Here is a 16664-nt window from a genome sequence, read left to right as displayed (position 1 = left end):
CTTAATGCACAACGCACCGTCGAAAACGAGTCAGTGATATTTTAATATATCTAATAAGTAACACCAAAACGTTTTTCATAAATTTATCTAGCTTTATAAAGTGCTGTTCGCCATTTAAATCTAGACCTGGAAAAGTGCTGATTAACGGAAAGAACTTTAAAATTATGCGAAAGTGTAAAAGCTAATAACATTTCAATATGCAGAAATACACTCGCAAGTGGCAAGTAAAGCATTTGAATCATCTTCGCTTATGCCATTCACGTGAAATAGCTTGTCCAGCAACGCTTCTCGTGGATTAACATGTGATTCTACTACCAGATTCCTGTTACACTTACGCTATAAAGACCACAAAAGGCAATCGAGTGGGTGTAGAAGGCCGGAGGGCGAGAACTCGAATTAAACAATGATATCAAAAAAGAGGTGTTTAAAACGTTTTTTCGTTAGTTTGTTTCTTACCCTGACCGCTAATTAGAAAGAAATGTTTAAAGTTCATTTTGTGCAAATAAAATTGTCCGCTAAATAGTGTCCGCTACTACTTCACTGTTAGCTTTTCAGAAAGTTTCGTGTGAGGTTTTGATTGTGGTTTTGCCGGTGCGTAGGGATTTGTTAGCTTATTGGAGAGTCAAATGAAAAAATCTAGTAAATCTAGCCTCACAACTTATGTTCAAACACAACAGTGGTTAAAAAACAAGCCGTCAAATCTGTTTATTTTATTACTAATTTTCTCTTTTCTTGTGACTATATGTAATGGCATCGTCTCTACTTCCCATTGTCTGTTTTACCCTTAATAAGCGACCGTCTGACATAGTACTGAACCAAAATTTTACACGAAGTTATAATATACAAATCACGACCATATGGAAAAATTTGAGATCTAAAATAAAGAAAAATGACTCAGGCGGCCGTCACAGTTATCTTCGCAGTCATAACAAGCTATGTCTAGGTGGTAAGTGAGACAGGGGCGTTACTTAAAAATAGAACATTTGAGAGACCACCCATTTAAACGCGACGGTTGACCAAATCACCATAGTCGGTGACACGTAGAGGTTGTTTCGCCTGCAGACTGGGTCACCCACGTTTGCAATATGTAAAAGAATTTACTTGTGGATAAAAAATTCTTTCTAAAATAAACAGAACTGAATTTTGCCAAACGGTCATAGCAGGAAATCTCAGTATTTTGCTAAAGCCCATTTTGGGGGGGATTTCGTGCCGCGCACGAAAGGACATACTGAATTAAGACTCAGTTAATGACACAGACAAAAATATGTATTTAAAATTTAAGTATTTACAAACAGCTCGAGCCTTTTTCTCTGCAGGTAAGAAATTTAATGCTTGATGCTTAATTCATTGCGTACTTCACTATTCGATCCTAAAAAAACCAAGGTCAGTTAGTTGTAAACAAAATAGCGGCAAAAGGATTTTGTTAACTTGCAGTTTTAAACATTACAGATATGCAAAAAATTAGACTTAGAAAAGAAAACACGAAGAAAGCATTGTAAACATATATAAGCACGAGATTATTGAAACATCTTGCACTGTTTTACACAAAACCGAGCAATAAATTTAAATTCCTAGTTTAAAAAGCTGAAATCTTAGTAGATATAATCTTTAAAGGTTATTTCTTAATAAAAACTAAAACACAGCTTTACCTGGTTCAAGTTCATACAGAATTCATATAGTTCTGAAAATTATACCTTTATCAAAATGCTGAAAATATAAGGCTTTGACTTGAGTCTTCTTTGAACATAACACATACAAATTACTTACCTTAATAGGTGACATAACATCGGCAGCTTGCAATCCTAAACCTCTGGCCAATATGACTGGAGTCGACGTTGACGAAAATAAACTATTTAGAGCGTTAATAGCAGAGATGATTGGGATGACACGCCTTTGTCTTTCGGTTTCATAAGGAAGAAGCGTCTCCAAAGCTCCTGAAAGAGATGTTTCAAGATAAAATCCAGTATCGCCACTCATCCATAGAATCAAAAACACTTAACCATTTGTCTATAACGAAGACGTTTGCATTGCCCAGTGGTGGCAAAAGATCTTGACGTTATGTTTTGTTTGTAAGTCCTTCAAAATGTTGGAGAACAGTTTGATCGCTTTCAATTTACTTAAATTTAAAAATTACTGGTTGTTTTCAAAAACTTACAATTGACCAATTTTTAGCTGAGTTTGAAGTCAATTGCAATTGGATTTCAGTAAATTATTTAAATCTCCAAGAGCATCAAGCTACCAAAAATTAAAAGTTTTTCTTTAATCCTTCTGTTTATTCCAGGGTTTTCCTTCCTTTAAAATAAATTAAACGTAACATAAATAAAAACGTAACATAACCTAATCAGCAAAATTAAAAGCAAACATTTCACCTATATCTTCACCATGATCTACAGCAGTTTCTAACAATTGTGTTAAGCACCTAACATCACCAAACCCAAGGTTGACACCTTGTCCTGCCATTGGATGAATTCGATGAGCTGCATCTCCAACAAGAGCTAATCTCGATTTTACGTAATGTGTTGAATGTTTTAAACCCAGTGGAAACATCCCACGACTTTTATCTTGCAATTCAGTAACGATAGGTGGTGAAACAAGAAAATTAGAAGCGTATCGACCTGTGTTTTGAATAAATGAAATTCACTGAAATACATCTCTCTTCTTTTTTTATAGTTTACAGAGCATAAATTAAAAACATTTCAGAAACACAGAGAGGGAGTTGGAACAATATTACTTTATTTTACAAGAATTGTTTACCAAAAACCGCACTTAAAACTGGTATGTAAGAAAATACATAAAAACATGATGATGCCATGAAAACAAGTATACCTGGCTGAATGGTAGTGATTAAATATTTTGCATAACTGGCAACGGTATCAACGAGAGTATTTGTTTCGTGTGAAGATTGAATTACATTGTTTATACTCTCTACAAATTCATCCTCTGAGAGATTCATTAGCAGCTTTGCATGCTCTTTGGAAGTTGACCAAACCAAACTGTTGTAGTTATCATCTATCTGCACAGAAATACAAATAGCTGGAACAAAGATCTATTTTATAATACCCGTACACGTCTGTCGTGCAAAATGGTACCGCAAGTAGTGAGACACAGAAAATGCGGCACCAAAAGGACCATTTCCATGGGCCATTGACTAAAACATTGACATTGATTAAAATATAGCAACAACATAATAATGAAGGATCATTTAAGAACCTGTTTTCATAATTAATGAGGCTTGTACTGTTTTATTTTTAAAGAATAAAACGTTACTTTACAGTTGCTTAAGATATTTGAAACCTTGAACATGCCATTCAAAAACGACTTACTGGTAAAAGAGCAATTGGACCATTTTGAAGAAATCTTTGCCAAGCAGTTTGATTCTTTGTATCCTAGGTCATAACATGAAATAAAATAAATCACTGTTCACATTCATTTATATGTTTTATACTTTTTGATTTCCGCCGGCGAAGGTGGAATCTTTAAAATCGCCTGGGGAGATAGAGAGATACATGAGGACAGACCAGAGCCTGGACGCTGCTAAGTTTGTGTCCAGACAAAAATCTCGAGAAAATTTCTATTTTCGCGAAAGCCAATGAAGATGCTTCATTTTAATCTTTGCCAATTTAATGACCAATTTCAACAGAATTTGTGTACTCTTTGTGTGGCCAGAACATTCTGTGTACGGCCATGACTAAAATTTTGTTGTTTGTCTCTTGTTGGTATGGTTGTTCGTACAATGTAGCTTTATTGATGTAGCTGAGAAGCTAAACCCTAATAGAAGCTATTCTTTAAATTCGTATTTTATCAGGTAAGAATATTTTATATATAGGTAAGTCAAAAAAGTGTGCTGGCTGGCTAATCTCAATTTTTATAGTCGTGAAGTTACTTAGCTTTCCAGCTAGCTACCTAAATAAAATAGTGCTTTGATTAGAGTGCCTTTTTTTCTTAAAGAGCCAGTAACAAAAAATCTTTCTCCTGCTTTGCATAATATTTCCATGTGGACACCCAATTTCTGTTCTTATGGGAAAAAAGAGGCTAACTTCTATCAGATAAAAAGATATATATTCACACAGGATTTTTTTATGCCTTCTGCAGAAAAGTTGTCGAAACGTGACAAAGGTTTATTGTTGCTTCCACCGAACAGTCAGGGTGAACTGATGAGTAGCCAGTAACAGAATGTATAGTTAGGCGATGCAGGATAATTGGATAAATAGAAGTAAAAAAAATATCTATTGTATAAGTAGTTGTATAAGCGGCTAATTATACTATACATACTGTATATACAATTTTTCTGCATAGATAACTAGACGATCTGTATATTTTATATGGCTAGCCTCACAACTATCAAGGGATATACCCTGTCTATTATTTCCAGGAGGGCCATGGCTGAGATGGGGATTCCTAGAGTATTTAATGCTCTTTTAAGCTACGCAGACCCCATTAGGGTCTGTGCTCTACCAGACAACTCCCTGCAACATCTAACAGCCCACATACTGTGCCTTCTCCCCTATTCCCCTGAGAGAAATCGCGCCAAGGGGAATCGAATCCCACAAAATGTTAGAGCTATAACCACTAAGCTATTCTGTTACTGGCTATTTATATACCAGTTCTTCTTGAGTGCCTAGTTCGCTTGAAAATTTTTTTTGAACTCACCCCAAGTATCACAAAATATTTTTCTAAGATTTCTTAGAAAAGACTTGATTTTTAAAAATCTCATAAAAGGACCATCGATTTATCAAATCTGCAAGTTTTTTATTTGTGAGTTTACCTTTTTTGAATTCAATTTGTCAATTTGAAATTTCAGATTAGATATGTTCAACTTTTTGGATTTGTCAAACAAAACATTGGCCATTAAGTTTCCACAAAATAAAAAAATTGCAACTAATCCGACTCCCTGAAAGAAATTCAAATTTAGAATTTGAATCAAAAAAGGAAAAAAAGGGATCAAATTTGTTAAATTCAATAAATCAATTTTAACAAAATAAATCCTGTATTGTCCACAGGTTTCAAAATCACGTATGACCTGCTTAATACACGTTTTTTCTCTAAAGAAACCAGTCTATAAGAAACCTTAGAAAGCCAAAATTTTAAGAAACTTGAGCAGGCTGAGAAAATCTCCAAACCATAGCCCATACTTGAAAAAAGCATTGTAAATAAAAGATTTTTTTAAGAAACTTTTTACGCTCAAATAAGAAAAATTAGAAAAACATTTCAGGTTCAAATTATCGCAAATTTAAAGAACTCCAGGGTCAACCAAATGCTTAGGTTTCTTATAAAAAAAACCGTGTATGTTACTTATTTAACAAAGATCAACAGCCAGCTTGAATAAATTTATATACATATATATGATATACCTTGTGTATCTTGGCATTGATTTGTATCTTAAATTCCCTTTTCAAATCAAACAGGCAAAGAAAAGTTAATAGGATAATAATTAAACAACCTGGTTTTCATGCAGTTTATGATATAATTGTATTCCTGTTTCTCATTTTTAAAGATAATTAACTCCTATATATACGAAGGTGTGGCACTCAAAATATGCTTATGTCAGCAGAAAAAATCATCGTAAGGGAGAACCACATTTTTTCAAAATTACCCAGGGTTCCCCGACGTTGTCCATCATATTGGCTAGCGCTGAAACTTGTGAACGAGACGCAGTTGGAAGCTAAGGAATTGTGGCTTCGAACTGAAGACATGCTAAGAAATGCCATGAGTGGTGCAAGGGAAAGAAGAGGAAGTCTTAAGTAATTTTTTTTCATTGGATTTACAAGAATTTGAGGTACCCCACAATGAGATGTAAAGAACAGAAACGCCTTTCTGATGTCTGATGATGAGAGATGGTCACATCTGGATAATATTTATTTTGTGATTTTAAGCTATATCTAACTAGTACTATGCCAGCACTCCAGGGGCACATTTGTTATTAAATAATTAAGTGATAAAGTACAAGAGCTAAATATATTATTTTTATGTAGCTAGCTACACAAAAGAATTTTCAAGGCATTCTGTTATTTTAAATAAAGATAGCTACCTGCTAGCAATTTGGACCTCCCATAACAGTGCAGTCAAGACTTGAGTATATAGAGCTAGTTATAGGTAATGCAAGGCATTGCATGTTGGTTAAATATGTTGTCACAACAAACTGAAACCTACATTTCATAAATAAATTTCTACAAATGTTCAGGTTTCTTTTATCGAACAGAAACCTATTTTTCATAAATAAATTTTTGTGGATTTTCAGGTTTCTTTTATGAAATAACAAAATTTTAAAAAGTATAGCCAGAAGTAATATTCGCTTTGAGCTAGAAGACTCAAAGTCTCTGTCCAGGTTAAGACTTAAAGGGTAAACTGTGTCACACGGAGGACACTTAGTGTAATGTGTTACAAATCCAGTGGAGCGCTTATAGCATTAAAGGTATAATACATTTTTCATAAATCAACATTCACAGGACTTATGATGAAGCCTATTGTTACTTCTGCAAAGCAAATACAGTTGTTTAGCATTTTTCATTTTACATAAAAGTTCCTGTAGATATTCAAAAATTAATTGTGAGTGGCACCAGGCTGAGCGATTAGTGCAAGTAAACGTGTTGCAGATCAAGGTGGACAAAAAAATAACTTCTAACCACTTTGTATTTATACGGCATAAAATTTAGATTATGTATTTGGCACTGTGCTTTAGAAGCTCATTCCCACTTTCTCTGAGCTGGATAAGGTATTTGGTCCTAAACCTGGGACACATAATATCTGTTTGAATTATTTTAAATCCTGAGAATCACTTTGAATGTTTTCTGTACACATGGCTTGACAAAATGATATGCTGTCAAAAACAGTTTATCGGCGTCTCCAAAAATGGCTAAATTCAAGAACTCAAAAACTATGATAGTAACAAAAAAATTTTTTGGGTTCATTTCATCAAACTGGTCTAAGAACATATAATATTAAGTTTCAAGTCATTATTTCAATTTTTACTGAAGTAATAGGACTTTTACTTGGTATAGTTTTAGCATAGTTTTTCATACCGCTGACACCAAAATGGCTGCAGGGACTAATCAGTTTGAAATTAATTTATAATATTTTTATAACAACCTTTTTCTCTTTATGTGTTTTTATTTTCCTGCAAAAGTTGTTGCATAGCTTATGTATATGACATTATGATAATGACGAAAAAGTTACTGTGCGACATGGGTTTTATACCTTAAAAATTTCCAGCGAGAAAAACTAATAAATGACAAAATCGCAAAAGTTTATCTTAAAAATTTTCAATTTTTGTTAATTTAAAAGTAATCCACTTGAAAAGGTTTCTGAGGTTTTTATGAAGAAATCTTGCATATTACCCATATGGGGTAACTTGATAAACAATGAATTTTCCCGCAGACGCTCTGTAGTATGTGTAATATAATTTTAAAAACTGTGATGTAATTTTCCTCTAAGTTTTGACTTTTAACCCAGCTAAAAATATCAGCCTTGTCCTTTCATACTTAGTCTAGCTAGCTATAGCGAAAAAGTTTAATATTTAAACTTCACCTATTTAACTGAGTATTAAGTAATAAATGCTAGTTTAATCCTTAATCTAGCTATTCAGGGATTCGGTTCAGCTTTGTTGCCGTAGTGATGATTGACATTTGGCTTAATTGACGAATCACTTTTGTGCTACATCTGCCATTTTTAAAATTTTGCAGGGTGGTTTTCACCCTGCAAAATTTTAAAAATGGCCTAACCTAGTTTGTAGTGGGAAGAATGCTAAAAAATGTGGAAATGGAAGAATAATTAGCTAACGAAAGGTAACCACAATAAAAATCTGTCTGGAAATGATGCTTAGCTATCTAGATTTTGCTCCAAAAAATTATCTTTGCTCAAACTTTCTAACATTGTTCTTAAAGCTCCAAAATATGTCTAGCTCTGCACTCTCTTGACCTAAATTTGTTATGAAGTCAAACCGAATCACCGAATAGGGTAGCTAAGCTACCTGTGAGAACAACATCAAACAACGTCGAGGATGTTTTCTTTTGTAAACAAAACCAGTGGTATTTTTGTAATAAGTACCAAACTTTATGTGTGCATTTCTTGCACTTATGAGTGTAACCAAAGTGCCCTGTACGTAAATCCTAAAAATTCATTGGCTCACTCTTTACAAATGTCACCACATAACAAAAAAACCGTGCTTTGCTATTTCCCCTAACCTCTACCAAGATTTGGTTGTGATATATATCAGAATTAATTGTCTTTAAAACATACTTTCTTTTTTAGATCAGCTGTTATCAAACCATGCACCATTGGCATTTTAAAAATAAAATTTAACAAGAGAGTAAATTTTGAAGGCCTAAATACTGAAGGCCTAAATACTGAAATATTCAAATGCTGATATGTATTTATTGCTGAATAAATAAACAATAAACTACTTCATCACTCAAATCGAGTTCGTTCAGAAGTTTATATATTGGAATTGTTAAGTTTATACATAGCAACCTTTGTGTTTTGGAATTTCCAGAATTATACTTTATATACCTATGTAAAAAATTTTATTTATTTATTGAGTTGTATTTAACATTGCAGGTTAGTTACAATAATAATTGAGAATACCCAATGATTTTTGTTTACCCCATGGTTCTCCGTTTTTAAGGTCTACTTCAAATTTTAAAGTGCTTTAGGCTAATGGCGGAAATCTTCAAGCCCCTGGGCTTCTTGTTGTTAAATCACTTACTTTTGATGATATTTTTAATGTTGCAACAACAGCAGACTGATTATAATCATAATCGCAGGTTTGCATCTGAGCAGATCCCCGAACGAATGAATTAAACCCATCTGCACCAATCTAAATAAAAGCAACATTCCCATATATAGGAAAAAACGTTTACAAAACTGCATATTTTTGTACATGCATGCACAAAAGCACACCAAAGGACCACACGGGTTAAAATGACTATTAATTTATTTTTTGGAAGGACAAGATCAAAAGCACTGAAATGTTTCATAACTATATTCTCTTACTTTTTTAAATCTATGATCTGTTGTTTCTATTTTATACCTAAAGAAGTGTGTGTGCGTCCTTTGTTCTCATTCAAGTTTAACAGAAGTCTATGCTTCTTCATTTTAAGGTAATAACAACATGTTGATATTTCGTATGGGGTATAATGAACCCAAAGAACATTATTCATAGTCAATGTGAAGTTGATGCTCATGCTTAATTGGCACTTGACCCATATTAGTTTTGCACATTTTTAGTATCTAAATCATAATAGCCGAATACATCTGTCTGTTACGCCAAATGTTGACCGCAGTAACAGGACACACAAAATGCAGTAAGAACGGACAAGCTTTTTCTTATTTTTATAAATATTCTTAATGCTTACCAGTAACTTGGTCTGAATCTTATCTCCGTTTTCTAGGTGAACAGTTACCAAATCCTCAGTGTATGAATTACCTGCCTGAAGAAAACATAGAATTGTTTTCTTTTAAATAATGTTATAACATTATGCTTTTTTTTCTTGGTATACTTTACCTCTGCTACAGGAAAGTCAACATTGTTGATTCTTGTTTCATATTTGATTTGGACATTGTCTGATTCATGTGTAGCCTCTAACAAACTTTCAACAATGACAGAATTTTCAACTATGTAAGCAATGTTGTCTTCATGAACATCTTTGGAATCAACAGATATACTCCCTGATGAACTGCTGTCCCACACCTACAAGAACATTTCTGACAAGTAATATTGCTGGACAAACAACACCAAAACAAAAATTTCAGTTGGGTCATGGTGTAAAATCAAACTGGTATGAGAGCTGACCAGTTTAAACTAAGTTTTAAACCTGACTGATGACTTAGGTACTAACGTTCATCTTTAAAAATGATGTGTTTTAACTGTCACATTTAACCTATCCATTACTTGAACAAGATGGCATGTTATGTTTAAACAGATGACCTATTTCAATTGTTCAAAGAGATTGTTTTAATATATCATTTTTGGAACAAGATGCAGGTCAGAGTACTAAGTATAAGATTTTGAAGTCACAAGAAGTACCCCAAATTAAATAAAGGGGAGCATAAAATAAAAAATTTAAGACTGTTATATTTTGTACTAAAGGATGGTAGTACTTTGTTAATATTCTCACTTTTACTTTGATTTGCAATAAAATGTAATGGGATGCTATATTTTATTTGTATACAAGGCATATCAATAGCTCCTTTAAAGTATTAGTATATGTGACAGAATTGAATTCCCGTTTCTTTATCTTTTTTTTATCTTTGCCATAATAAACATTCTCAAGGAATAAATACAAATCCAACGTAGGTTGTTTAGAAACCTTTGATCATGTTACCCTATAGGTTATCTGTGTTGCTGCAAGGTTTAAAGTGATTGCGTTCCATACTTGATATTTTAATCCACATTGTAAATATCATTCTTTATTTGTTCCAAAATTTTTTATATATTCATAAAAAAATTTTAAAAACAGAACTTATTGCTCAAATTACAAATACACTTCATGCTGAAATTTAAACTTGCTTAAAAATTTTTCTAAGAAACAATAAATACTTCTACCTGATGTGTGAAAAACCCTAAATTGAGGAAAACATAAAAAAAGCAACACATATAATTCTGTCCCAATACAACTGAAAAAATGTCTTTGCAATATATGCTTACATGCATATGTTGAAATGGATGATATCTTCTAGCAGAGATCTTGTCCCAGACATCAATACCTGAAATTCAAACATTTAAAAATCAAGCATTGGACAGCCAAAACTGTTAGCAACTTTAATCGCTTGAAGAGGAAATTAGCGTTCTATCAGAAAAACAAAATTTTCTTTAAAATTAGGTTCATTTCCTAAACCCAAGTTAAAAAAATTTAAAAAAAATAAAATTTGATATTTTGCCTACAAAATTTGTGTCTTTAATGAGCACACAGTAAGAGACATTTAATCTTCTTAACACCACAGCGGGGTTGTCAGCAAAAAATTTAGATGCCTTGAACAAATAAACGAGTGTCATTTTGGCAAAAAATAATGTTATTGCTAAGTAAGGGGAGAGTGCACCTTAGATCAATTACCATTTTTCTATCGCTGTTCTTTGTTCTTAAGCTTTGAAAATCCAATCTAAAAAAGCATTTTTATCGCCATTTTTTGTTCTTAAACTTTTAAAATGCGACCTAAAACAGCATTTTTATTGGCATTCTTTGTTCTTAAACTTTTAAAATGCGACCTAAAACAGCATTTCTATCGCTGTTCTTTGTTCTTAAGTTCTTAAAATGCGATCTAAAGCAGCATTTCTATAGCCACTTAAAAATATTTGATTTGCAAATTTATTATTTTCTTCGCAAAGTGATTCGCAAAAATGGCATTGCGATTCGCAAATTGCGAATGGTGAACTGCTAATTCGAACCAATAAATTGTCAATAAATTTGTTGTATATTTACATTAATTTAACCTTTTTTGTAAATGCACCTGGTGCAAATTAAATTATCATGGTAAACGCAAAAATCTATCAAATGCTCTTTCAGAGCTGAACATTAATATTTATTGATACTTGTGACCCTAAAAAAAATCCATAGGTTCGCCTGTGACAGACAAACATATACAAGTTTTATAATATAGATACACAATTAATTTTTAATGCATTTATTTTAATATTTTCCTTCAGGTAATTAAGAAAATCATTGACGGTTTAATAGTATTTAAAAAAAATTAAAAAGGCTAATTTACTTTCTTTTTTTTGTTTTGAAATATTCTTTAGTGATAAATTTCTGGCAAAAAATTGCATGTGTGTGGCTGTGTGATTACCAGCTTAGCTTAGGAAATTTTAATGCAAAGATGCCACAATATTTCTTTATAGAACATGTACAAAAATTGGAATGTTGAAGCACCTAGATGCATGAAAATTAAATGCACAAAAATAGATGCACAAGATTCAAAACTGTACAAAAATTTAGAAGTAGGAAATTGACCTTTGGTCAATTTCCTACTTATAAATTTTTTTTTGTTAAACCACTAACCTTCGAAAAAAGATTTTGATCCTGGTGTAATGGCAGAAACACGGTTTTCATATGGGACACTGGTCCAATCTTTTTTTACAGTAACTGGACTAGCTTCAAGAAGACATATGCTTTGATTTTTGAATGCAGCAGAACAACCTATTGTAAAACTCATAAATATACTAAAGGCATGTAAAAACAAATTAAAAATTTGCTGAACATACCTAACGCACAAGCCAGTGATGTTCCAACCATACCACCCCCAGCAATGACAACATCAGCATAATTTGCATTGTAGGCAGATATTTTTACACCTCTTTGTACAAGAGGTGAGAATAAACTTTTAATTCCATTTTTTGATATACATCGAATTGTCGATGCTGTGTTCATTTCTTATATATTGTAGAAATCAAATTTGAAAGTTAAATAACTTGAGTGAAATGACTAGGTGTAATATTGCATTAGTTAATATAAAAACAGACAGCTATTTTCATTTGTCAACAAATAGATTTAGTAATGAGGCCTATTAATTTATATGCAATGCACTGTTTTTCTGTGATGCAAAAAACCAAGTACCCGTGGTGTGGTAGATATTGTGGCTGAGGCTTACATTGTTGTGAAATCCTATGCCAGATTAAAGTTGTGCTTTAATCTCCAAATGGCCTAACCTTACTCTTATTTGCACTGGAACAAAAGTATACATTATGTTACAGCAATAATGACCAGCTCTTTCTTTGAAATTATTATGAAAATCCTTACAACTTTAACCTCATACATTATGAAAATATGATAGTTGGTTAAAACAACCAATGGGCAAGCGCTGCAAAAAAGGCTATCTTGCTAGATTACCCATTTCCCTATCACAAATATTTCCCTTATTTAGCGTATGCATGATTGACACTGTGAAATAGTTAGGGTAAATTTTTACAACTTCTGAGTACATTAGCTACAAAAAACACAAAACTTGGTCATGTGATCTATTTTTTTATGACAATTTGGATACATTTGCTAATGTCCATAATACACCACCATATCTTAACGGTATGATTTTTGGTATCGAGCACGAGCACCAGGGCCACCAAACTTTTTAGCTTCGCATCGTCGTGGATCAGCAACAAGTAATGAACGATCGTAACGAACAAGTAGGTCTTTGATTTCCTTCTTGGATGCTTCGTCTACAAATTTTTGATAATATGCAACAATGCCCTTCGATATTGCTTGACGAATAGCATATAATTGAGCGATTTGCCCTCCGCCTCTAACACGTACTCGGATATCAATACCGGCAAATCGTTCTTTACCCAATAAAAGAACTGGCTCTTGAACTTTCATTCGTAAAGTAACAGGTTCTACTAAGTCTAAGGGTCGTCCGTTGACTTTAATTAAACCATTGCCACGCTTACAAAAAGCAACTGCAGTGGCTGTTTTCTTGCGACCAAATACTTGGACTGATTGTGGTGGGGCTGCTGACATATTGGAAGGTTTCCAATTTCGTGTATCTAAAATTTTGGAAAATAACAATTGACATTATAATGACAGAGAATAGTTCTGCCATACTACGTAGCTAGATGTTTAGTCAACAGATTATATGCGCTTAGGGTAAAAACTATAGTTCCATTTAAAAGATAATACAAAAAAGGGAAAGGATGAGACGACAATAAAGTCAAGGATTCTTTCACGGACAATGAGATCGCAAAGATTTTTGACGATAGATCTGTGTTAAATAAATGTAAAATGTAGCTGGCGGCCATCTTACCAGCGCAAATCGGATAGAAAAGGACTGGGTTATTGAGACACATTCGTATTTGAACAACAAAGACAATTTGTTATAAAATACGGACCGAGTATCTTTTTTCCCTGTTACGGAAGGCCAAATGTACCGGGATTAAGTAGATCGTGTATTGCCCACAAGAGAAATGAGAATGCCTTTGCAACACTCCCCAAGACACCTGGAACAAGGGAGGGGTGCAATTTATAGATAAATAATGAATTATACGTTGAATAGTGACTAAAATAGCCCCCACTTTAAAATGTCGTAGCGCCTGGTGCAACATGAAAAATGAAAAAATACTCGCAAATAAATTTGATTTCAAGATCACATTAAATATCATTCCGACAAACAAGCGATGTCTCAATTTGTATCAATCATATTAAAGAACTACTTTGCTTGACGTTTAGCTTTATTGCAATAGAAACAAAAAGGATGCTGTAGTCGAGTGACACCATGTTTCGTTTATGCCTTAAGGTGGCTTACCACTAAATAACCTATATCGCAGAGGATTGTCTTTCCTAAAGTTAATTGATGAGGATATCATAGTACGCGACAGTACGACAAAATTAAGTCCAAAACTTAGTTGATTGGTTGCTATGGTTACCCGTTGCTAGGTAAAATAGGAGTAAAATATGACATTTTGCTGCTCGACGCTGAACCAAATAACTGAATAACATGCCCTATTTGAAGCGCCTTTTTGGCCGCGTATATGTCTCAAGGGTCACGTGTAATGATTGAGTGAAACGCGTTTTCGTAAGGCTGACTCGTCGCCCGGACAACTGATGCGGTATTTCTTGGACGGAAAAAGGCTAAAACAGAGCGAATCTGGACAAGATAACTGAAAGACAAAACTTCGATTTGAAAATCGGTTTCAGTTCAGCACTAGGTAATATTAATGTCTGCATCCACAGAGGAAATTGTAAAGCATGTGTGCTTCGATCTTGAGAATTCTTGCTTCGCATGGATTTTGAACTAAAACGGCAAAAAACGTGTTTAAAGATTATTTTATGGACATTATTGACTGAAAAAAGGTGTACGGCAGCACTATTTTGACCTAAAACGACAAGTAGACTCTGACGAGTTCATCGTTAAGACAGCTTTCTGACTGCGTGTGGAACACCACATTTAATATTCATAACTGTCATATATTGTCTTAGGAGGCCCTAAAGTATCATCCAGCTTTTGCAAAGCATTAAACATCGACGCAGGGGCAAGAAAGTTGTCTAAAAATACGAAAATGGTTGCTATGGGCGTTGCTATGCACTTATATTTGCGGTTGGTTGGAGAAAGTGCCAGATTGCGCAATAAAAACCGAAATTTTTCATAAGAACTACTTGTCACGGTATTCTAAGATGAATTTGCTGTCAGAAAACAGGTAAAAGACCAACCTCGTCCCCAGGGCATCTTGTATCTTTTCTGACCCCGGGACGGCGATTTGCCCTGGGGACGAGGTTGGTAAAAGACAATTCTTGAATTTTTGACATTATTTGGTGGTAAACCACCTTAAAATAAAAAAGTTCAAAAAAATTACCCATCTTGTTGAACCCTGTTTTCAGTCCGAGAATTGTATTTTTTTGCTTCACACTCTTTTTCGAAAAGTTCGAATCGATGTTTTCTATTACGGAGTTTCATACCGCGCAGGTCTGGCCACTAGCGAAGCGCTTGTAGGGACAAATTTTTATATCCCCTGCAGAGCGTAAGGCATTTGCTAAGAAAAACATGCAGTACGCAGAGAATTATTCACTTTTTCCTTTGTATTTTTACCATAGTGAAAGGGAACCTCTAAAATCAAAAAATAACGAATTTTTCACGCTAGCACAATCCCTTAAGACTGTGGAAGTTGACTGTTCCTCTTCACCACACACTTAAAAAGATGCATTTCTAAAAGTTATGACTAAGTCTAGCGCGTTTCGAGAATTCATGATAATATATATTTGTAAGTGACACTCCGTGTAAATGACTGAGTACTATATTTGGTCAAAGGAGCTTTTATAATGTTTCACTCCTCTCCAGAGTTTGGTGGTTATTTTCTTAGTAATGTAGTATTAACAAAGATCTTTGGTATAAGAAATCAGTACCTTATTCGTCGTTTGTATTCTTGCGTTTTGGATACTATCGGTCAAATTATTGTCTTCACTTAATATGTCATTAGGTCGTTTTTCACCCTTGTCCTCAGGGATTTTTGATTTTGTGATATAAGACATATTGGTCGGCGGAGATGATGTAGTCGTAGCGAATTCGGCTTGCAATCATAAGGTTTCAGGTTCGAGTTTCCACTCCGGCGCACTTTAAATGTAGTGTTGTAAGCCCATTTGGTGCCATCTAGTGACTGCTAACCGGCTTGTGTGACAGGCAAGCAAGTTAGAGCAATGCTATGCGTATCTCTGGCGGTAACGTAACATAGTCGCAGTCAGAGAGGAGAGAATGACAGTTGATAGGATGAAATCCCCAAAGACTTTCTGTTACTTACTTTCTCGTGTCGCTTTGTTGTACAACATGTGTTTCTCTATAATAATAGCCGTGTTTGGTCTGTCTGTCCGAGAGAAAAACGTCGTGATACGGAAACACGAAATGCGGTATATAAGAACGTGCGATCTATGGATTTTTCCACAAGTTAACGACTAGTCTAATAAAATCGTAACAGTGACTGTTGTAAAATATAGATTTTTAACACTTTTTATATTACAAAAGAGTCCTGTGAACAAGGTTGCAACTGCGTAGAACTTTGAATTATTGGTAAACTTTAGTTTTTCGACTGTGAAATAAAAGTTAAAAAGTTGCCAAACATCGATGAAAGCGTCTTTACTTTGTAACCGTGGGAAATAAAAATTAATTTTCCTCGAACTTCATGTGTTAAGATTTAAATACGAGATTGTTTTTATATCCTTGTAATGCTAAATAAACATAAGAATACTTAAATTTTT

The 16664-nt window shown here is 33.8% G+C and overlaps 2 protein-coding genes across 2 annotated transcripts; both read right to left on the bottom strand.

Moving 5' to 3' along the window:
* Window positions 1-1248: 1248 nt before the first annotated feature.
* Window positions 1249-12394, bottom strand: LOC130657169 (ubiquinone biosynthesis monooxygenase COQ6, mitochondrial-like). The gene is made up of 11 exons (XM_057460134.1): window positions 12194-12394; window positions 11991-12128; window positions 10643-10701; window positions 9500-9685; window positions 9351-9425; window positions 8702-8812; window positions 3324-3386; window positions 2827-3013; window positions 2370-2615; window positions 1768-1934; window positions 1249-1369 (listed from the first exon to the last, which is right to left on the bottom strand). Exons 1-11 carry the CDS (start codon window positions 12357-12359, stop codon window positions 1340-1342), a joined length of 1428 nt encoding a protein of 475 aa, XP_057316117.1. The 5' UTR covers window positions 12360-12394; the 3' UTR covers window positions 1249-1339.
* Window positions 12395-12933: 539 nt separating this feature from the next.
* LOC130657174 (40S ribosomal protein S16-like) lies at window positions 12934-13806 on the bottom strand. The gene is made up of 2 exons (XM_057460139.1): window positions 13726-13806; window positions 12934-13468 (listed from the first exon to the last, which is right to left on the bottom strand). Exons 1-2 carry the CDS (start codon window positions 13766-13768, stop codon window positions 13005-13007), a joined length of 507 nt encoding a protein of 168 aa, XP_057316122.1. The 5' UTR covers window positions 13769-13806; the 3' UTR covers window positions 12934-13004.
* Between the last annotated feature and the right edge of the window lie 2858 nt (window positions 13807-16664).

The sequence above is a fragment of the Hydractinia symbiolongicarpus genome, chromosome 9, assembly GCF_029227915.1.
Source record: "Hydractinia symbiolongicarpus strain clone_291-10 chromosome 9, HSymV2.1, whole genome shotgun sequence".
Taxonomy (NCBI): Eukaryota; Metazoa; Cnidaria; class Hydrozoa; order Anthoathecata; family Hydractiniidae; genus Hydractinia; species Hydractinia symbiolongicarpus.
This window is presented reverse-complemented; position numbering and strand designations above follow the sequence as displayed.